Here is a 24,038-nt window from a genome sequence, read left to right as displayed (position 1 = left end):
ACCAACTGTCTAATATGTCCAGAACAAATGCTCACACTGTGGCTTGGTTTCATCTATTTACCTTCTACACCTGCTCCTTCATCTTCAAAGAGACTGGTGTGATTGCTGTAAGTAGTTAAATTCTCAAAATAGCATAATAAATACATACATAAGCGAAATTACTAACTAAAATGGTTATTTTATTCACTCAAGAAGAGTTGCTTTGATGCCTAATATGTCTAATCACAGGTAAACAACACGAGGAAGTGCCCAATGGACCATTTCCAGTGTAAATAAAGATGTCTACAGTGTTTTCTATATGCTGGAAGGACATATCATCAGTAAGAAAGGAAGCTGTGATTGAGCATTTCCACCTGGAAACTGTAGTTTACCAATGACAATCTCAAAAATAGAGGTTCAGACTTTATGGTTCCATACATAACAAACCTAAAGAATCAATCTTGTCAGCTGGCAGGGTGGGACTTTCTAGACCGTTTTTCTTCTTCAGATTCCAGTTTAAACATGTATGGCTGAACTACTCCAATATTGCATCTTGACATTGTACAGTGTAGAATGGCTTTACAGTGTCTTACAGTGTATTCATTTGTGAGCTGGTGTGCCTGAGCTGTCACATTTGTGGAGAGGGAGAGGGCCGGACTTCATAGATTTGCACATTCTAAAAGAAGAAATGGTATGGAGTTAAATTTAAGCTATTTTAAGGTAGTAAAGGATTATTTTCAAGGGAAAATCTTCTAAATATCTCATTTTGATACACAGAGATGAGTTTAACTACTCCTCCAAACAACAATTGTCTAATCAGAGCATGGCAGTAGCTTGGATCTTCTTTGGATCTTCAGTTAGTATTGGGCAATTAAGTTCCTCTGTGTGCACAAAAGTAAAGAAACTTGCGATCCTACTACAAATCGACCGCTGCGGCTTTATCAAGACTTATCCGTCCAAAATTATACAAGGAACAATTGATTAAATTGTGTGGGTGTTTCAGAGTCCCATCAATTTCCACCACTCGGTACATATTTAGGTGACTGATTCAGTATCCATACATAACATAAGCATGCATACCACACGCCTGTGGTCAGCGCAAGGTCATTTTGTTTGTGGGTACATCTATATTAAATAGCCACATTCTTCAGTGCCGTGATTTCTGATCATCAATAACTAATAAACAAATGCTGCATTTCTACAAAAAAAATGCTGCATATCTGACAATGCCATCTGGGGGAATGAACAGCCTTGGTGGAGTACTAAGCTCGCTGAGTGCTTTTCATGTTCTTTAACTTTTTTCACTTTCGAGTTGCTAACAGCTGATTTTGGTTCAGTTTGATCAAATTCAACAGCCTTGTTGATAACCGGTTGCAACAACAAAACCTTCTGAAATTCCTACCACTCCCATTCATGCCTCTGACTGACTTCTTCTCCACAGCAGTGGCGCCCAAGTCTCAGGTATTGTTATATTTAAACCTCTTCAGCATGCCAAGTTGATAGACTAAACAAAGTTTTTCCATAACAATGCTGAAATAATTGAAATTAGTGGTCATAACATAATCTTCTGGGCCCATAACATTGGTGTGTGTCAGTTTTTGTATGTCTGCAATTTGTGAAACAGCACTGAATGCGGCCCATCAGTCAGCTAGGACAAACATGTCGATATTTGGATCCATGTTCATGTGCACCAGGCTTGAAATTCGAGCAAGGGGAGACGTGTGTGTGTGTGTGTGTGTGTGTGTGTGTGTGTGTGTGTGTGTGTGTGTGTGTGTGTGTGTGTGTGTGTGTGTGTGTGTGTGTGTGAGAGAGAGAGAGAGAGAGAGCGAGCACATTTCTTTATGTGCAGAGGAAAGCACACAGCGTGTCTGACCATATGCTCAAGGCAGCCTGCCTACAACTTGCGTTAGACAGATACAGGAGGTGTTGCTATCAAACTGCAGCTGATATCAGTTTTGTCGGCTTGCAGAATTAATGTCAGTTTGAGGCAGGCACGCTCTACTTCCTGCCGTTGGTTTCAAACAATTGTATCAAGCCAAGTGTAACCGTAGGAGCACTCAAGCTGTGTTTCTGGGAATGCTGCCATGGCCAAGCTGGCGCACGGCTGGCAGGCACGCTTAGACACACATTTAAACGCATACACACACTGGTTGTACTATACTTGTGGGGGCTTTTGGACTACACACCACACAAAGCACCTAAATCATATGCTTTAACTTCAACTATTTTTTAACCTTAATGTTATTTTAAAAAATAAAAACTACCCTCATTAAATCAAGAAAAAAAGGAAAACAATGGAATACCCAAAAGCTCTGAGCTGAAGCTGACCAAGATTTAAAACAAAGCTAAGTTCTATAAAAAAAAAAAAAAAAGAAGAAGGTTGCACCAACAGTATCAGCAGCCTCAAAGGAAGCCGACTCTGAACCCTCACTGGTGTCAAGCAGTGGACTTCTGCTGTGCTCACAGTTTGGCATTTAACAGATACTTTCAATTAGGGATAGAAAAAATGAAAAAAGGCACACTGTTCCATAATTACCACACAATAGATGATTCATCATTGTGAGGCACAAGCTCACAAAACATCTCCTATTAAGTGAATGAAAAACTTTCGCCAGACTCATTAAAAAAGTTGGTGTGTGCTCTGTTACCTTTCTCCTAATGTTTTCTCACTGCCACTTTTCCCACTGTAGCTGGTTGAGCCAATTTCTTCCCCTTCTTTAAACGTATTCGTGTAGGAGCTGTGAGTTATGGCTCAGGGGGAAAATTCACTAAGGTGAGGCAGAGGCAGGATGGATGCCCTAATCCTTCTTAATTAACTATTCATGAGACAAAACTGGCTCTCTAATTAGCTAATTGGACCTTAACCTAACTTTAAAAAAAAGTAGAACTTCGTGAGAAAACGCCACAAAGTAAAACTGGAGAACTGGTCGTTTCAATAGTGTCCTGGTGTGAGTTTTGCCGAGCCTTATCAGTCTTGTCTGAACACATCTAGGGAGCAGGTTCAATTTAAATTCAAAATTTGTAACATTTCAACTGCTTCTGCTGACTATAAATGATCGTTTATTTATGCATGAAAATGAGTCTTCATTTTCCATTCATAAGCGTGACTTTTTGACAGTGGAACCACGCTGAAACAGGCATTCAGTTACTATTGTGACCTTCCATTCCAGCAGGATTACAATAAAGGCCTTTATAGTCAACAATTCTGTCTGGCACCATCAACTCCAAACCCCAAAAAAATACCTCAGCATACCTTGTTCTACATCAGCGTGTTTTTTTGAGTCTTGCATTCAGAAAAGCTTTTAGGCACCGAGCCCCGCTCAGTCAGTGAACAGCAAAATGGTAAGCTTTTTCTAACCTGAGAGTGTCTTCTACGATAAAGCCCTTCGACCTGGCCAGATGGGTCAGAAAGCGTCTCCTGCTGCTGCCCATTTTCCTCTCCAACAGATGCACTCTGACATCCTCAAACTTCACCCCTTCATGCCTGCTAATACTGGCTTCTGGTGACTTCGACCTCTTCCTCTTCCTCACACGAGGCACAATAGGAGAGTGGAACATCTTTCCTGACACGAGCTGTCCGAAGTATTTCTGCACCTCTAGGAATACCTATTTTTGTGAGCTTTTTTGTTGTTGTTGTTGTCATGTGAAACTTAGCTTCCATCCAGGAAGAACGCCCACTTTGGTAATGCCACAGTTGTTTATTTTACACTTGAGACTGTCATATTTTTCATTTTCCCAGCGGTGGGTCTGTGTGTCAGTTGGAGCAGAGTTGGTAAGAATTGGCAGAAACAATGAAGACTCCTGGCAACAGGTGCTGAGGATTTGGTGTTTACCAAAAACCACCTGCCAAGATCGAATGATTGAGGATGCAAGAAAAAAGAAAAAGATAAAAACACCCTGTTGGCATGCTATTATTCACTTCCACTAAAAATTGTCCTGCAAACATGAATGGGTGAAGTAAACACTGCCTGATCCAACGGCTTCTTAAGAACCTGGCAAAAGTTTTCATGGAGTTGTAGTTCCACTCTCTTGAGCAAAGCCTCACTCTTTCACTCCTGGGAGAGGCCTGATTTCTGGTCACCTCACAAACCCCGCACAGCTGTCCTGCCATGTCCGGTTCGTCTCGCCACTCACCATCTCATTATGTCCGGACCAAGTCTGCACCATCTGCTCCACCACTTTAATTAGCTTACTTCCTAGAATGAGAGCCTTTGTGGGCATTTCCCCTGAGAGCCCAAAAGCTCATACACGGCCTTTGCACACATACAGGTAAAGTATATGCAAGCCGTTGATGATTAGGAGCATTTATCTGGGGAATATAATTGCATATGCAGTGGTCAGGTACGCAAATTGAAAATAGATTTAATCTGCTGAGCTCATCTCTTCCTTTAATATCCAAAGAGGCAATTACAACATAAACCACTGCCTCCTGTTGTCTCGATTCCTCTCTTACAGTGGTCAACAGTGTGAAAAGAAAAGGTTTAAGTGTATCTCTGCCGTCATTATCTACAATAATGCATCTGCTTCAGTAGACCAAACAGAAATGATTTGTTGATTTAGGCAAAGGGGATAAAATCTTTACAGGCCTTGATTCTACATCTAATTACCGTAGCCTCTGTTCACTTCATCGCTTTAATAGGCACACCTTGCTTCCGTCTGCAAGACAGAAATTACTACACGGATCTCATTAGCATAGAGCTCTGAGGGTTAACAGGTGTCACAGGGCAAAGTAGACTAATTGTTTGACTGTTTACCCCTCCAATCACTCAGCTGTAATATGAGGGTGCTGGCCCTCATCCAAACTGAGCCCAATGAAATTCTAACATCTCTAAGACAAATGGCTCTTACGGTGCCAACAGCAATCTCTGCAAGAGCAACGAATCCAATTTCTCTTCTAAGTTTCTGCAGTAGCTCCATGAGTACATGGTAAAATTGTCCAGTAATTGCAATTACCATACATATTCAGTTCATTTTGGAGAGGACAAAGCGACAGCCAAATCCAGTTGGTATTTTGTTCCCTGGGCTCTTGGGCTGCAAACATGGGGAATCCAAACACACCCATATTGAATTTTAGTGTTGGAAATGAATAAAAATGTTTCAATGTTCTTTTCATAACATATTACAATGTCAAGGATCATAGCTGCAGGACAAATATAATAATCTAAGTTGTAGTGAAACGGGCTCATAAGAAAAATATGCTAGAAAACAGCTGTCAAGACTCAACATTATCATAGAGCTGGCAAAGTGGCCAGTTTGCATGAGAGGGTTGGTTCTGCTTCATACGTTTAGTCCGTTGTGCTGACAATACTTATGTATTTTGAATGTTGGACTTGTAAAGGAGTCATTTGGTATTTCAGTGAAAATAATCCCCTTCTGCCCTAAAATTATGTAGATAGACCTCTAAGCCAAGCTTCTTCTAGAATGCACAAATCTATGAAGTCCCAGCCTCTCTCTCTTTATCCACCCCTCCACACTCGCTGCAGCTCCGGCACACCAGCTCTCCTGCGACTCTGCTACAACACTGTAACATACTCTACACTACACTTCAGTGGCAAGTTGTAATCTTGGAGTAATTTAGCAAAGTGTTTGCACCGGAAGCTAATTCTGAGAAAGAATTATGATCCGATCTGAGTTCATCCTTGCAGTTTAAAGGTGGACAGACTCAGCCATGAGGACGCCCTGGACAGGTTACCAGTCTATCGCAGCGCTAAAATTAAACAAATAATTAAAAACTAGATTTTTTTGTGCCACTTGAGGGCAAAAGAACAGGATCAGACATTAGCAGGTTAGCACCTTTTCAAAAACATTAGTTTCAATCATTCATTAGTGCATTATTATATTCAGTCATTCATGAATGCAGCTTAATTTAGTCTTCTTCTAGCTCTGTTTAACTGACCATTAAACCCTGAAAGAAACATATTTGTCTAAATTTGTTGCACTATTTATTGTATTTGTCTGTTGTGTGTGGAAACAAGGCTGGTAAAAGGTCACGTATGCAACTGTGAACAAAAAGATTGTTGTCAAATTGAGCAAATATAGAATCTCCTCCTCACAGTCCATCTGCTGTGTGCTAACCCTGTATGCTAACTACCCAAATATCCTAATTAGCAATATATCAACAACCTTTCTCCTTAATCACAGACTCCAACATTCAAACCAAATACTAAAACGATCACGAGAAAGTTACTAAAATCCTTCCTAAAACTGATCATAGCTGCAGATTTGAATGATTCTCTTAGGATTTGTCACTGCAGACGAATCCGATTCACTTTACACAGTACTTTAATTGCATTACCAAAGTAAAGAATATTGATTAGTGCAACTTTGAGCTACTTAGGGAGACAAATGGGAAAACAATATGAGGGGTTAAAAGCATCTTATTCTCAAGATTTATAGAATTTTTATGATGAATACTGATAGAAAATCGAAACCTGAATGCTTGGAGCAGCCAGGATTGTTTTGACGACACAGTTTTCTTGTCTTGGTTCCCATAAGATGTCAAAAAGAGCCAGGCCTAGTGGGCATTCTGCATTTTGAAATCAACAGTCAGTGGAGCAAAAATAAATAAATAAATGCAGCCTGGAAGTAATCTTATTCAGTTTTCTTGCTAACGACTTGCTGTTTGGTATCATCAATATTTCAGGTAAAAAAAAAATGCTTCTTAATATAGCAAAAGGCTGTACAGAAAAAATATCCCACTAATAAAGAAAAGAGATATAAAGAGAAGTAATGGTCTGCTTTTGTTTATTGGATGTACTTCTTCATTGACTTACATGAGTTAAGGAACCATGTGGTGTGTTTCCAGCATTATAAAAAAATTAGCACCACACAAACATCTTTAAAGCATGAACAGAGAAAAACATATAAATTCATAAATGAATGCACTAGATAATGTTTTGAACTCTCATAAAGTCTGGGGTAAAGATTTAGATGGGGGAAATATGCTTATTTGTATTACTGCCTTGAGAAAATTGATAACACTCTGATGTCTGTGCATTAAATATGGAGTTGAAGCCAAGAGGTGATTAGCTTATCTCTAACTCCCACTGCTTTATCTTAAGACTTTGTGTATTTATTAAAGAAATACCTACAGTGTTAATTTGTGAGCTGTGCATACTTTTAAAGTCAGGAGGGAGCCATGTTCGCTGTTTCTCTCTACATCCAGGTGTAATGCAAAAATAGCAACTATTTTAGAAGCAACTTCTCATTTTTAAAAAAAAAAAAAAAAAATATATATATATATATATATATATATATATATATATATATATATATATATACATATATATATATATATATATATATATATATATATATATATACGTTCGAAGAGTTCAACAGTTTGAGAAATACATCTACTTGCTTTCTTTCCAATAGCAGATGGTCACCACTCTAAGTGCTACAGTTGAAGCTGCCACCAGCAGCCTGTTAGCTTAGCACAGAAGGTTTAAAACTAGCCAGACTCTATCCAAAGACAATCTGTCAACAAGCACCACTAAAACTCACTAGCAAAATATAACATTAAGCCCATTTGTTGAATGTGTTTAACAGGGCTGCCAACTGGTGACCAGACCTTAGAGTGAGATTTGGTTTGTGCGGGATGCTGACGGGGGGTCTAGGGTCCCTCCCCCTGAAAATTTTGAAAATTATTGATCCCATTTCCTGCATTCTGATGTAGTTCATTTTGCCTGTTAAAATCTTATTGAAGCATGGCTGTACTAAAGACCACAAACCACCACACAGGCACCTAGTTTTTGCTCATAGTTTCCCATCCAAGTGCTAACCAGCCACAACCTGCTGAGTTTCCAATGTTTGATGGGATCAGCACTCTCAGGGTGGTGGAGCCATAAATTATGCTACATTTGACACTTTAACTTGCATGTAAACTTATTATTAAATTTTAAATACAGTACATTACAGTTTTAGAATAGAAAGCACTTTTTTGTTTGAGTTGATACTTATCTAAAACGTTTCTCATCTGTCTTCATATATTTCGTATATTCATATTTAATTGTTTTTTAAAACAAACGATGTAACTGAAAATTAAACAATCAGATCACGATATCCTGCAGAATTGGAAACACAATTTAATACATGGAATGAAAGGGGCACAGCCTGAAAAATGTTGACAATCCCTGCTGTAATGTAACAGGCAAATATTTTCACCCTTTAAATAGTCAGTGCTAACCTCTCAACCTCTGCTAGTCTGTCTGTTCTGTCTCAGATGAATAATTTTTCTTTGGTGGTTGATCTTTTGAAAAATAAAACAAAATATTCTTCCTTTTTCCTGGTTCACCTTCCTTATCTTTGAGTGGCATGCTTGCAACCTTAAAGGATTAAAATATTCATGTTGGTTTAATTTCTCATCACCAGAGTAGGCTGTGTTCACACCATTCTACAGAGCATTATAGAAGGTAGTCATATTAGGTCCAAAACTAGCAAAAGATGCCAGTTAGCGTTCCATCATGGGAACAGCAGCAAAACCAGAAAACCAATGGGTTTTTTTCCCATTAATTTGCCACACAATGTATAATGCTGAAGGTTTCATTTTCTGTTTACATTTAAATTGTGCACAATTTAATTGAACCTTGAACAAAAACTCAAGAAACCCACTGGTTTTGCTGCTGATGGAATGGTGCAATGCTAACAGACATGTTTCTGCATCATATGCATACCCTCTATAGTTTATTTTGATGGTGATGGGCAGCAAAGATTTTTATGTTACAGTGGTAGCTGTGGTAACAGTAGAAATCCTGATATTTTGACCTGGTTTATGTTTTTCTTGTTTTCTTTCAACTATTGCAAGGTCCATCGCATGAACCAGATAACTGTCATAAAGTCCAATGTATTCTCTATCAGCATAAATTAACTAAGGCTATAGTGTTATCCCATAACAGTGTATAATAATGTGACCTTATTTCTATTTGTGTGATGTTTGTTAAAAGGACTTTCAGAAAAAGATACAAAATGCTGGTTTGTGGATTCAGCCAGAGGTAATGATCTGATTAATATTGGGGGGGAAAACACCTGCCCTCCAACTTAGTTATAGCAGTGGTTTGCAAACTTTTACTGCTGAGATCCACACTAGAACATAGTGGAAATATGCATTTATTTTTTGTTGAATAAACTGTTGTGTTAGTAGTGATTGAAAAAAAGTACAGATAGAATGAATACTGGGTAGGATCAAACAAGGCATTTACAACCAAGAAAAATGTTGAATAAACCAGGTCAAAAAAAGGGAGAGTATCTTTGATGCAATTCAATATGATGTCATTAACAGCTGAAAAGAATTGCCTAATTTAAGACACGTCACTCCTTTACAAATTTGAGGACCACTGTGCAACAACATTTCCGGGTTTTTGTTTTTTTTTTTTTTGCTTGTAAATTCTAAGCAGCCGTGTGACACCAAAACATTTAAGTATGTGACATGTAGCAACCTCATAGTTCTCCCGCTCGCAGGAAACAAATCAGTTTGAGACTACAAACCCACTGACACAGCAACTGAGCGATATACCTGTTCTGAAGCCTTAATACATACCTAAAGAGGTTAATGTCGGTATGATGATCTGGAATCACTCCTCCACGATCATTTAAAGCTCCCGGGCAGCTTTCAAACACAGGTGCGTCACTCAGAGACATCCAGCCTGACAGCCACCCGCTACAGGGGACCGGGGAGCGTGGAGGACGGAAAATGCGGACCGGATCTTCACAAACCTGGCGTTCTCTGGAGTAAAAACGCGAAATGGATTTCCATAAAGGTTACATATTACCATAAAACAGTGGTTCTCAAATTTTTTCTGTCGGGCCCCCCTTCGGAGGACAAAAAACTTTCGTGCCCCCCCAATAACTTTGTGCGTATATATAAAAATCTGTGAAAACACGAATATGCAGGGCTGTGCTATTTTATCTGATTCCATTTTGTTGTTTTTCACAGTAAAGATCAGGGGTTTCAAACTCATTTTAGTCCAGGGACCACATAAAGCCCAATCTGATCTCCAGTGGGCCCCACCAGTTAAATCACAGCATAATAACCTATAAATAACCACAACTCCAACTTTTCCCCTTTGTTTTAGTTCAAAAAAAGTACATTCTGAAAATGTTCACATTTAATGAACTATCTTTTTACAAAATATTATGAACCTGAAATTTCTTAAGGAAAACAAGTTCAGTTTCAACAGTAGCCTATTATGCCTCAGTTCATCATTCACACATGCATTGTCGCTGCCAGATAACAGTTTATCTACAAAAACACAAAACATTCAGTCACAGGTATCTGGAACTGAACAATCTAGTATTTCACTTCATGATCAGAACAACTTGTCAAGTTCTAGAAATTATTTTAAATTTACAGTTTTACAGATTTACAATTTACAGTTAATGTTGTTGTAATTTTTATCATTTGTAAAGTCGTCCCGCGGGCCAAAATGGACCGTCTGGTGGGCCGGTTTTGGCCCAGAGGCCGTATGTTTGACATTGCTGGTAAAAATAATCGGAAGAGATGAGCCGAGTATGTGACGTGATCGAGTACGCTGGTGTTCCGACTGCACATTAACGATGCGTTCTCCTGTTCTCAGGAGTCTGTACTTCGGAGTCTGAACGGCCAGTGCATATACCATAGATATATACAGAAGATCATTATTATTATTAATATTTTTTTTTTTTTTATATCTATGGCATATACAGTCTATGGGCCAGCACAATTTCAGTATTGTTGTACGTCGCGAAAAACAGGCCGACGTTAAAACAATAGTTCAGCTAATTAGTTCCGTGTTGAAGGACCTTTTCCTCCCAGTCTCCCGCACCCCTCCCGACATGCCTCTGCGCCCCCCTAGGGGGGCGCGCCCCACTATTTGAGAAACACTGCCATAAAAGCAAAGTGGAACTTTTTTCGTGTGAAGGCACTGAGATGCGTGTGTCTCACGGCCAAAGCGTGAGAGTTGGCAGCCATGGTTTAAACAACATTCTTTACTGAAGGTACTTGTTTTTGGACAGAAACAGGCTAGTTGTTTACCTGTGTTTTAGCCTTTAGCACAAGCACTATGTTCAACACCAACGAACTGACAAAGTTAGCTGCGAGTGGTTCAACGTGGAAATGAAATTAAATTAAATGAACGAATAGAATTCAGCTGAGACTATAAAGGTAAGAGGAAAGTCAGCGTTGGATTTATATTTGACAGATGGCCAGACTCCAAATTAAATGCAAATGCTGCTCCCTTTCTGCTGGAGGTGTAAATAGAAGGTTATTTTTGCCATACAAACTTATACAGTTGAAAAAGGACATATTATGTGTGTCTGTATATATGTATTTATGGTTCTGGTTCTAAGAACGGGATGTTTTTGATAATAGAGCTTCAAGAGTACTGGAAATTCTTAATAATTAAAAACATAATTATCGTTCTCGACCAAGCGGACCGATCTGAACAGCAGCTTTAAGGACATAACAATGGCCCGAGGCATTGATCCGACCTCATAAACTCCATAAACCCAGTCTCGTCAAGCATCCACAGAGGCCGCCCGGTCCATGGAATCTACAGAACCCAAAGCATCTGCAGATCAATGCCAGACACAACAGAAGTCCCCCCTAATGGCACAGAGTTGTGTCACTTGGTGGACCTACACAGTATAAGGCATGTGGTTTTAATTTTGTAGATGATCGGTATGTATTTCTTAGTCAGTTCAGTCTTTTAGTCTTTCAACTGCATTTTTAAATCTCACTATTGTATTGGCTCTCTACATGATTGATCGCAGTCCTAACACCCCATTTCCTAATAGAAACTTTCCAAAAGTTGACTGAACACATGCTCTATGAGTAATCTTGAAAACTTTAAACTGGAATCCAGTCAACAGAAATAGGATGGATACAGTAAATGACACACTTCGTCTGACGGTCAAGGAAGCATGCCTGAGCTAAAACGGGAAAATCAAGTCCCGCTATTATGACGCTTTTGTTTCTCAAGGTTTTTATAGAGACGACTTTGAGGAAGTCCCCGCTTCCCTTTTGTGGATAGCTCAATACAACTTTAGATTTTTTCGAAAATACCAAGAATTGCTGCATTACTTATGGATTGGGGAGATGGCGAGTGTGTGTCGGTTTTAATGAGGTGACCTCACTGTGTGTACTTCTTCCTGCTGAAGCAGTGCTGGAGCCACGGTGCGTGACAGGTCAGTCTATTACTGTACTTCCAGAAGCACACTCCTGCTCAGAGGTTCCCCGTCGAGGCAGAAATGAAGCTGCCATCCAGAGAGGAGTGTGAGGGGTGGGACCATGCTCAAGTAGCCTTCTTTATGTCCAAGGTGAGTCCAAGAAAAATGGGGTACAAAATAAGGTACCATTAGAAAGCCAGTGGTTGGTAAGGAGGCATGCTGATCTATCTCATTTCAAAGTTCAGTAGTTCATTCTGTTGGTCATGTGTGATCTGATGTTTTCATTTCTCTCATATACATGCTGTATTTACAGCTCGAGCAAGTGTTCAGATCAAATCAGGGCATTGTATAACTGAAAGATTAAGTAATGTGGAATTAAATTCACTTAATCACTGTGTTTAAATGTAAACAGACCGCTAAATCGATGTGTTTACTGCCCTCAGAATAACATGCAAGGATGTGCTTCCACTGTTATCAGACAGAAGATAAGTGGACAAAGACTTTTGGTGAGTTTCTTTGCAAACAATTTTTCACATTTGTACCCTAATTGTTCAGAAACTACTCTTTCTGTCCCTCTCGCAGTCACAAAATATACTAATCTGTTCAGGATCATATCAGGGCTGTGCTTGTTTTCAGTTTGTCATTGTAATTACATCCTTGTGAGCAATTATTATTATTGTGTTTATAGTACTGAAAACAGCAGAATAATTACATTCCCTGGCGCTGTTTGTGCCAGTTTTGAAAAAATAAAATAAACTGTTGTAACATTTGTAGCAAATAAGACGTTTGCTGCTGTTTGTTTTTTTTAATCTGAATCGTAAGTCTTTAAAAGGATATTTCTTAACTAAATTGTAGAGCATACATTACGATGAAACTGATTGCATATTTCCTAAATGAAAAACAGGAGAGTTTACAGGATATGAAACCTGTGAAGCGTAAACTCCATCAGTTGCAAACTTCCCACACTCGCTCAGTGTGTAACAGCGGAACTCCAAATATGGTAATTTGTCACTACTTCTGCTTCGACATCACTCTCACTGCTTTGTCTAGATCATACACATTGTGTGTACAGCCTCTCAGGGCCTTCCTGATGTTTCTGAGAAGCTCAAAACTGTGCATGTCTGTGTTTGGGAGGGAGTAAGATCTGTGAAATGAGTCTCATGGCTAATAAAGCTGTGATCCACTCTTACTTAAGGAAGCATCTTTCAGTCTGCTTCAGTCATGAGGGGAAATGTGGTTTAAAGAGGATTTTATGCAGCAAATAACTGAAGTGTGCTTCCTATTATTTTAGTGTTTTGAGGATCCTAATAATACTTTAGTCAAACCTCCTTCGCACTTGCAGGCGACTTGCAGACTTTTGTGATCCGCTATTTCTCAAGGTCTTGTTCACACTACACAACCAAAATCTTTTTTTTTTTTTTTTTGCATGTTGGACATTAAAACTATATGTGGACGTGGTTTGACACTCTGTTCCGATACTCTGGCTGTTTAAATAAGTATGTTTTACATCACCAATCCGTCGACGTCCCTGTACAGCCTGAAATTATTTGTGCTTTAAACAAATGTGTTTTATAATAGGAGGTTGTACAAGTAGATTCTCCATCGTTTTTTGATTGATGCTTTTATTTGTACATGATTTGATGGTGCCCAAACACTGTAGGAAGTACTAAACTCTCCTGAAATCTTGTGTCATTTTGGCTCCCTGTGCTCAGTATAACTCAGGGATAATCGTGTTTCCATTGTAGTGTGAAAAAACCTTTGTGTATTTTCACTCTGCCAGGGAACGGCGGAGTTATGTGACGATCGGTGTATGTTTGTCTGTGAATCTGTGTGTCTGTGTGAAACATCACTCAAAAACGGACCAACGGATTTGGATGAAATTTTCAGGGAAGGTCAGAAATGACACAAGGACCACCTCATTAAATTTTCATAGTGATGCGGCTTATAGTCTGGATCCATGGCTTTGTTAAGGATTTCCCATTGAGAGATATAGCTGCCAGCACGGCGTCGCCGTAACCACGACATGAACACTGTGTCAGTTACCTGGTGACGATCACATGATTGCGATCCTACTACAAAATGACCACGATTTATCTGCTGCAAATCATACAAGGAACAATTGATTAAACTGTGGGGTGTTTCTGAGTCCCATCAATTCCTGCAGCCTGCTACATATTTAGGTCACGCAATGTAGCAAATCCCAGCCAGACAATGGTGAAGCTCCTGGTGTTTCACAAAGCCTTTATTTCCGTTTGGCCGTCAGCCTTATTTTGAACACAAATTCACCTTTCTTCATTCCTTTCTTCAGGAAAAACCGTAAGGGCTTGTCCCCATGCCATCTAAGTCCTTATAAGTTTCTACACATCCATTGCTAGACAGCAACAGTGTGGAACCGTTTTCTTTCATCTTCACATGAATTTTCGGACTTTTCGGCAGCGTCTTCATCGTGTCAAGAAACCACTTCTTAGATACACACTTCCTGTGCCGCTGGAATGGTTACAAAATAAAAGCCCATAACATTAAAAATATGCCTTCAAAATAAAAGCCTGGAGGGAACGGTTATTTTAACACTAGCAAAACAAAGGCTTGCCAAAAGTGATGAACTGATCAACAGGCCTTTATAAGAGTAATTTATACATGATTTGGTATCAATACATAACATGCACATGCATAACACATGCCTGTGCTCAGCTCAAAGTCATTTTTTATTAAAGATTTCATCCATCGAAAATGATACGTCAGCTGAGCAGCCTTGGCGGAGTACTGCGCTCTCTGAGTGCTTTTCTTGTTGCTGTCTGCTTTCAAAGTCAGTTGCAGAAACCATGGATCGGCCTTACCAGTGCAAACATACAGTCTTTCCTAAAGATCTGATTTCACAAACAGACTTGCCTGCAGTTTGAGCGAAGCCTAAGGTCCACAAGAAACTCTAAATTTGTATTTCAAACTGAAAAATCTCAACAACTGTTGACACATTACCATCAATTTCGCCTCCGATTTTTAAGGTCCTCAGAGGACTTTGGTGATCTTCTAACTTCTTTGTGCCAACAAAGGGTTGTCACTTTTTTATTAAGTGGCATGTCTCAACATTGTAGAATAAACCGGCAACAAGATTTTGAACAGGCATTTATGATTACCAGATGATACATGCTAATGACTATGATGAGCTCATGCATGCCTTTCCTTCAACACAATATTCTAATTCATTTTCAGATTGCTCAGTAATTTGGTCTATAACCTAAAGGCCTACAAAACTAATTACAGTTCCATCAGTCTCAGCTTTACTTTGAATTTTTTGATTGAGTGCCAATTACCAAAAATCAAATAAACCTAAACCCAGATAGCGAACGTTGTTAAAAATACTACTGCTTGGGGCGACCCATAAACAGGGGCTATAGTCCCCATTGCAGCCGCCTGGGTTTGATTCCAGCCCAAGGCCCTTTGCTACAGGTCTTCCCCCCATTCTTCTCCCTACTTTCCTGTCTGCCTCTCTACTAACCTGTCTCACAAAGCCAACAAAAGGCCAAAAAAAATAACTACTGCTAATTACCAGTATCTTAGTATTGCCTTTGTGAGCATGCCAGCAAGCTAATTTTAGCATATTCTATGTCTCACAAACACATGATGAGCATGCTGTATAGAAAGAGTGATTTATCTCTTTGTCCTTGTGTGTAACCTTGTCCTCACCATGGGTGTTTGACGGAACGCCGTTAATATTTAATCTACTTCCTCATCGATTCATGTCCTGACATCTTTAGCTCTAAAAGGTAATCACTGTAAAGACATTTGTCAGTCTGAGAAAGGTTTTATCTCCTGATGAAGTGAGTTTCAGTAGGTGGTGCTCTTTGCTTCCTCTATCATGAGTGTTGCTGCTCATTGTCACAATCCAGTTCCTCTTCTGTGTTTGACAAACGATCTGAAATTGCCTCTGGCAGTGAAATGTCACTTCCTTCATTTTATAACAGCAACTGCTTTGATGATTTAGTGTAGGTTGAATCACCGCTGTCTTACACAGTAAAATGAGACAAAGCGTGTCTTTATTCACCAACAATCTACATGAGGTTTTTTTGTTCTACTATCTAGCATTTTAAGACATAAGCATATAAGCTGGATTTTATGGCATCACAGCGAGTTTGGAAGCTAATCATGGTCAGGTGTGCAACTTAGACAAAAACCTTCCCTACGCATAAACTGGCCTTTTAAAGGAAATAGTCTTTTTTTTTTTTTTTTTTTTTACATCTTATTTGAATCAATGATTATTCAAAGGAGAATATTTCTACGTATCTTATCACTTGTCTGAAAATAATCTTTACATTTACAACATGTATCTGCACTAAAATCATTAAATGTGAAGAATGTGATTTTCATCTAATGCCTTTTTTTAAAATAAGATTTAGTGAATAACTCCTCTAAGGTGAGCCGTTTTAACATTTAATAGCCGAATTGAGAAGATTATTTTGACTAGTCATAATTAAACTCTTATTAGTCAGCATTTTTCTGTAACGGTCATTCGGACCAATCAAAATGAGCGTCAGAAACATCTGTGGCTCAGTTTTAACTGGTCAAAGTAACAGTCAGATGTCATTATGACTGATCCAAGTTGTTTGTGCTTGACTGCCCTCATATGAGATTTCCCAGTGGATACTGGACCAGCAAAGAATTTGAACAGTGTGTCAGAAGTGATAATGGTTGCTGTGGTGAATAAGATCATAAGAAGATGCTGTAAAATAGAAAGAATGTATAAGCGAGGAGTTGGTGGAGAGTGAGCGCTTCTATCATTTGACTTGTGGTTGAAATTTAGCATAAAGTTGCTCTGACAGGCTAGTAAAACAACATGTCATATGCAGCGTCATAGTATGTTTGAAACACAAGCTGCATCTCCCACTTGCAATAGCTTCGGACGTAACTACAGACATCTGCAATGTCAATTCACCAAGTCAAAACTCTAATTCACGATATCTTTAATTACATTTTGACTTGGCAGGATTCCAGCTGAAGATATCTGCATCATTTTGACTAGTTCAAACCTAATTTAAGATATCTAAAAAGGGCAATGTAGATATCGTAAATTCGGGGGAATTAAAGATATCTTGAGCTAGAATTATGACTCCTCAGAGTAAACTGTCCACAATTCACACTGTGGATATTTTCAGCTGAATTGTAGATATCTGTAATGAGAAATCCAATACATATGAAGGGTAGGCGTGACATCATTTGCCCTAGGAAGAATGACAATGTGGATATCTGAAATGACAATTGTGGATAGAAAGAATGACATTGTGGATATCGAAAATGTTCCTTTTTGAAGTAGGAAAAACTAAATTATGGATATTTGCAATGCATAAATTACAATGGCCTGCCATACTCCTCTCAGTTTGCAAGTTGTCCCTGCCTGTATATATGTCGAAGTCCGCCTCAGATGGATTCACCCAGCGCCATTCTAGTGTGTCCTGTGAACATTTGCTTATAGATACAACAAGGGGAGAAGAAGGATGAGGTAAGATTGAGGGAAAAAGGGCAGAGGGAGTGACAGGGACAGTAAATCTGGCACATGTAAATATACTAACTCCACCATTAAGATGCATTTTTGACAATTTATTATCCATGCATTATCAAAGATGTCTTGTTTTTCTTAAATGCATGTAACAACAGTGTGCCCCGACTGATACTCACTGCGCTGAGAACGCAGCAGAACAGAGAGAAGAGACATTTATAACATTTATAATGAGTTGTGTTTGACTCATCAGGAGCTCAGCATGTGTCTAAGGGCAGCGAGGGTCTGCACTGTGGACTCATCCAATGTCTTCCAGCCAGTGTGCCGCTGCTGAGCGTTGCCTTTGGCCGACTTTGCATATTCATGTGATGTTTATATAGTAGATGGAGCAAAGGTCATAAAATCCTCAAGTAAATAGATGCAAGTAAGGAAGCAGCACAGATCTTCGCTGCTCATATAAGACAAAATCAAGCTCTGCCTCGAATGCATCGCCTTCGCATCGTACCTACAAGGTCTAGAATGAGACATGAAAAAAAGCTACTTAATTCTGTGTGAGCGGTGCATGGCTGTAAACTACAGTAGGGATAGCAATGACAGTCAGTCAGCACGGCTCAGATAAAGGTAATCTCTGTCTTTCTGATGCCATGTTCACTCACAGAGGTAGACAGGTTAAAAGAGATATGTAGCAGATCAAAAGAACTGTCGGCCTCCATCTCTGTGAAGCTGCCTGCGTGTGGCGGCTGTGTGTAGAAGTCACTTTCAGCTTCTATCATATCAATATTACAAACAAAGGCCAGTCAAAACGGATGGCCTGTGCACACATCTGTAGTAAGATATATATATAATATATCACTGACTCTGTTGTTGGTATCAAACCTCTACAGCAGCCAGCTGAATTACAAATAGTATGGGGTTTACAAGGAAGGCTTTAAAAATGATACATAGGCTACGTTTTATTAAAAAGAACTAATTTTTCTCTACAGAGATTAAGTGTTAATACAGTCCAACTTTAGCCTCACTAAATCTAATTTGAATTCTGACACGGTTGCCTTGTAAATGATAAAAGAGGAAACAGGCCAAAGTATAACAGCCATAAAGGTGAAAAACACTTTAAACCATAATTAGCTTGTCGTGCCTGTAATTTTGGAGCATTTAGTGCAGATTTGGGAACATGTCCTCATTTCAACAAGATACATTATACAATTTACAATTTCATTTAGCAGATGCTTTTATCCAAATTGGCGTACATACAACATGAGATAGGTAGGCAGGGCAGCACTAAGGAACTTGCCTAAGTATCCTCACTGGACAACTGTGATTTGAACCACCAAAGTGTGCCAAAGTCAGGGGTGCTAATCTCTGAACCATCCAACTGCTAAAACGGCATATGTGTCGAGGCCTCCGCTTGTAGTTTGTCACTGCAGAAGCAAACCACACATGAACAGAAACAAAAGTGATGGTTTGCTATGTGCCTGGTTTTGGGTCAAAGTGAGATTTCACGCTGAAGCAACACATATTTGTGACTGGAGGTTTTGTGCTTTGAACTTTGGCAGCTGTACACAGATTTCTTGAGTGTTAGGGTCTTAAGTTAGCTTATCCAAAATCTGTACATGTTTAGATACTGCAATTTCAAGCAGCTTTTTTAAAAACTATGTTTACATGGTTAGATCATTTAAATTGCTCAGATCGGATCGTCATTGTTGTCCCCATGTCCCCCAAAATCTGCATTTCGACAGAGCTAAACTGCATTGTCAGTTCTGTTTTTAAAGACATGTTTTTTTTCTCTCTCACTTTTAGGAAGGAAATGGCATTTGGGAAATAGTTCTCACTTCAAAAATACATTTTCTCAAAATGCTAGCGTTTGTGTTCTGTGATTGAAACATTATTCTCAGACACAAGACTTGTTTTCACGTGTTTTCATTCGTTTCCACAAGTTGTTTGGTTAAGTTTAAGTACTAATTCTTTAGGTTTAGGAAAATGTCAAAGTCTGGGTTCAGATAAATTGTTTCACCAGGTTAACCTAATGTTTAAAGCTTTCCCCCATTTTCCTGGTTACCAGGAAGTTACCAGTCCAGTCCCATCTCATATGTGATTGCAAAGGCATAGATTTTTCAGGGGGATTGCAGGAAGTTTACTCATTGATGATCTTTTTTCTTCAGCATGCCAACCACAGGTATGTGTGATATGTCCTGAATGTGTACAAAGCTTTAAACATAGATATAAATCTGTCTGCAACACTTAGGAGCTACTAAAATCCAGCCATCCATCCATTATCTGTACACCGCTTCATCCTCAGTAGAGTTGCAGGGGGCTACCTATGTACAATTTAGAATTACCAATTAACCTCAGTATATTTTTGGGCTGTGGGAGGAAGCCAAAGCATCTGAGAAAACCCATGCATGCACAGGGAGAACATGCAAACTCCATGCAGAAAGATCCCAGGAAGGCTGGGATCTTTCTGGTGGGGGACCTGGGATCTTCTAACTGCAAGGCTAAAGTGCTAACCACTGAGCCACTGTGCAGCCCGGAATTTAAATCGAAGAATTTTATTTATCACTTATTAGAGAAGGTGAGACATGAACATCTAAAGGTTGGAGGTTACATCTCCAAACAAAAGACACAAAAGAGGACAGAGGAATAAATCTTGCCTACTCTATGATGTATTTTTTAAAAAAATCCTCAAAACACAGGCAAGTGTTTGACATTCGAAAGGAACCCCAATGTTCCCACTAATGTTGAGACACTCTTACACCCACATGCGATTGATGAAGTGAAAAGGAGCAATAATTGGAAAGCAATGAGCAAATGGCAAGGTCAGGGTTAGGGTTAGAATAGTTGATTGAGTGCATTTTTGATTTTCAAAACAAAACTGATCATAGTTAAGTTGTAGAGGAGCAGAACTTTTTGGAGACATGACTCCAGCATAGCTCTAAGGATGTCAGTGTCACTCTATCAGCAGCACCACTTTAGTCCGGACTGAAATATTTCAGAAGCTACAGGATGAATTTTTATACATTTTTGTATTTCCCAGAGGATCCGTCCCACTGATTTTCATGATCCCTTTAGTTTTACTGTTGCTTCAGTATGAGGCTGACATTTTTGTTTTTAGTGAAATGTGAAACAACTATCAGATAGATTCAGATTAACATTCAGGGTACACAAAAGAAGAATCCCAATGACTTTGGTGTGATCTCACTTAAATGCTTCTTACTCAGCGTCAGTCCAGTGTCACACCAAAATGTGTAATAGCTATGTTGGTTCATAGTGCAATTTGTGTTGTTTTCACAAACAAAAGTGATAAAATTGCGAGATGCCGATGGTTTGGAGGCAGCTAGAACTCAGTAATTCTGGCACCTAAACTTAATTAAGCAGTTTTACAGTGTAGCTCAAAGCCAAGACTGTCTGAAAACGACTGAACATGACAGCTGATAAGGAAAGTAAGTCACTACGAAACAAAAAAAGAATGATGTGCCACATGGGAGTCAAACTTGAGTCTCCTGAGTAAAAGTTTCATGTTTCCTTGATTTCCCCCATCAGTCTGCTAATGTGCACACTGTTGCGTTGTGCTATGTGAAAAGCAAAAGAAACTCGACTGAACAAGTGTGTGATCTGGAACACAGCTTTATTACTCCGCCAAGGAATGCGGCAGACTTATGGGACGATCGGCGTACGTTTGTCTGTCTGTATGTCTGATAGCAACAATACTGAAAAACGGACTAACGGATTTGGATGACATTTTCAGGGAAAGTCAGAAACAACACAAACACCAAGTGATTAGATTTTGGCAGTGATGCGACTTATAGTCTGGATCCAGGGATTTGTTAAAGATTTAACAATTTTAAAGATAGCCACATGCCGTCACTGTAACTATGACAACAAGTGAACACTATGTCACCTGCCGGCTGACGATCACATGATTGCAATCTTATTACAAATCCACCGCTGTGGACTTATTGGGACTAATCGTTGGAAATGATCAAAGGAACAACTGATTAAATTGTGGGGGTGTTTACGAGTCCCATCAATTCCTGCCGCCCGCTACATATTTAGGTGACACGATTCGGTATCTGTACATAACGTACACCTGCATAACATACGCCTGTGCTCAGTGCAAGTTCATTTTTTTATTAAAGATTTCATCTGTCGGAAATGATACGACTGAGCAGTCTTGGTGCGGTATTGTGCTCTCTGAGTGCCTTTCTTGTTTTTGCTAATGCTACCTAATAACTTCTAAAGTAAAAATGTGAAAATCATGCACAGGATGACTTCTAGTCTATCTGTCTAGGAACAATAAAATATTTATTCTGTATTTGACTCGCACATTATAATGCAGTTGATACAAATTACGTCAATTCCAGCACAAACTGAAGCTCAAAAAGACTGAACCAAAGTGACAATATTTCTGTTCACACATGCAAACTGGCTTGTATGTAAATTGTAAAAACATGTGAAGCTTTTAGATGTCACTGAGTGTGGTTCTACACTAAGTAAGGGCTCCAGGTCTGTAGTAGAAAGGAGAGGCTGCAGCTTGTAGAGCTGTTGTGTCTCATTTGAACAAGCACAGACACCCCTATAAATAATTCAATGTGGGAGCAGTACCTGAGTATCCACTGGGGCTGACTATTTGATATTTTATTCGGTGTCAAAAGGCTAAGTCTGATTTTATACTGATGCTTTTTTTCCCCTCCTGTAAGCCGGTGTGATGATCAAGCGTGTATCAGGGAGGGCAGGGTTCAGTTCTTTGAAGGAGGTAATGCTTTTCATATTAAGTGATCTCACTCTCTGATTTACAAATCACAAGCTCTGCCTAGAGGGTTATGCGATGCTATGGTGCTATGGATTTATTCTCAGAGATAATGCATCCTTTTGTTGCACCAAGGTCCCCATATCCACTCACTAAGCTGCCTTGCCCCCGCCACTGTGGAATTTCTCATATAAATCAGACACAGCTTGAAAAACTACTGTTTAATCAACTCGAAGCATCTTAACAGTACATCATTACACCTGTTTCACAAGAGACTCTGCACAAAAAGAGCCATCCATACATTATTCATATCTATATTATGTACGACGCAAACCTCATACTCTTATGACAAGCTTCTCTCTGTTTCTTCATTTGACATCTAACAAACGTAAACACACAATTTCCAACTTTCCCAAACATTTATTGTCATGGATCATCATCACATTACAGCAAATTTTAAACAGGCAAGAGACAGAGCAAGTAACGACCTGGAGTAATGAATTATGAATGAAGAGGGGAATACATAATTTAGCGAGAATTGTTGAATATTTTATGGTAATCATTTTCCTTTCATTTACGAATTACAATTGCCTTACTGCAACACAGACATTAAAATGCAACAAAAATTACAAGGCAGTCGTATAAGCTTTGGTTTTTTTTAAAGGTTTGATAAATTAGAAAATGATGGAGGTGTTGTGTTTTTGGATAGATGAGGGATCTTAGCTGGAAGGTCAGCAGTTTTTACTCAGACGAGGACAACCTTGCTTTAATTTAATTTTGTGTCATATGTGATACTGGTTTAGGACTTAAATCATCCATAAATACAAAGATATGTTTTGAAGCTCCTATTCTCAAGTTTGTTTGTTTTTTATTGTCAGTGGTCTGAATGTAATGTTTGTAATAATCTCTGTCACTGCAGCTCCCACAGTGTCCTTTGACTCAGTTTAGAAATACAATGAGGGCGACATTAAAAAATAAACTGTGCTTTTGAAATGGCCCTTAGTGAGATACTGCCATCTACTGGTAGCTGAGAGGTAGTGCATTTCTATCACCTCTGCTCAAAAGCATGTTTGTTGAAGGTGAAATAATTTCAACATCGCATCTGATATCGTGAATCATACCTGTGAACTCTGTCGTCTCTCATTTTCACACCATCTTGTCAGTTTTTTTGCAATTAATTTTTCTGATGCTTTTGCAGAGCCTGTCCCACAGTGACTTGAGCAAGTTTAGTCTCATCCACCGGCCGTAAGTAACACTTTCCTAATTCTTGTGTTTCTTTGTTCTTGTTGTCTTTTGAGGTAAATCTTTTAGGCAATTGTTGACAAAATACATCTTTCTATTATTGTTTATCATCATATCATTGAAAAGCCCAACCAGGGACGGCAATTGAAAATTAGCTTAATGCTATGCACTCTATATACATCAGATGCTTTCTATGTCAATTGCATGGTCCCTGATGAAATAAATAAGTCACATATATATATATATATATATATATATATATATATATATATATATATATATATATATATATATATATATATATATATATATATATATATATATATATATATATATATATATATATATATATATACACATAAGCATGGGATGTCTAAAAGCACTGTTTTTGGCAGTACAATGCCATAGATATTGATGGAAGGCCATAAGTGATTTTGG

General features: G+C 38.9%; 2 protein-coding genes across 2 annotated transcripts in view; one reads left to right on the top strand and one right to left on the bottom strand.

Annotated features, from left to right (window-relative positions):
• Positions 1-3,537, bottom strand: part of dntt (deoxynucleotidyltransferase, terminal) — a 120,855-nt gene extending 117,318 nt beyond the window's left edge. Inside the window, exon 1 of the mRNA XM_055018782.1 lies at positions 3,338-3,537. Within this exon, the coding sequence (XP_054874757.1) occupies positions 3,338-3,537 (200 nt within the window). The remainder of the gene's footprint in view (positions 1-3,337) is intronic.
• Positions 3,538-12,041: 8,504 nt separating this feature from the next.
• Positions 12,042-24,038, top strand: part of blnk (B cell linker) — a 29,435-nt gene continuing 17,438 nt past the window's right edge. Inside the window, exons 1-3 of the mRNA XM_023276669.3 lie at positions 12,042-12,273; positions 12,567-12,629; positions 23,557-23,603. Of these exons, the coding sequence (XP_023132437.2) occupies positions 12,205-12,273; positions 12,567-12,629; positions 23,557-23,603 (179 nt within the window). The 5' untranslated portion in view covers positions 12,042-12,204. The remainder of the gene's footprint in view (positions 12,274-12,566; positions 12,630-23,556; positions 23,604-24,038) is intronic.

This window comes from Amphiprion ocellaris, chromosome 16 (assembly GCF_022539595.1).
Source record: "Amphiprion ocellaris isolate individual 3 ecotype Okinawa chromosome 16, ASM2253959v1, whole genome shotgun sequence".
NCBI classification, from domain to species: Eukaryota; Metazoa; Chordata; class Actinopteri; family Pomacentridae; genus Amphiprion; species Amphiprion ocellaris.
This window is presented reverse-complemented; position numbering and strand designations above follow the sequence as displayed.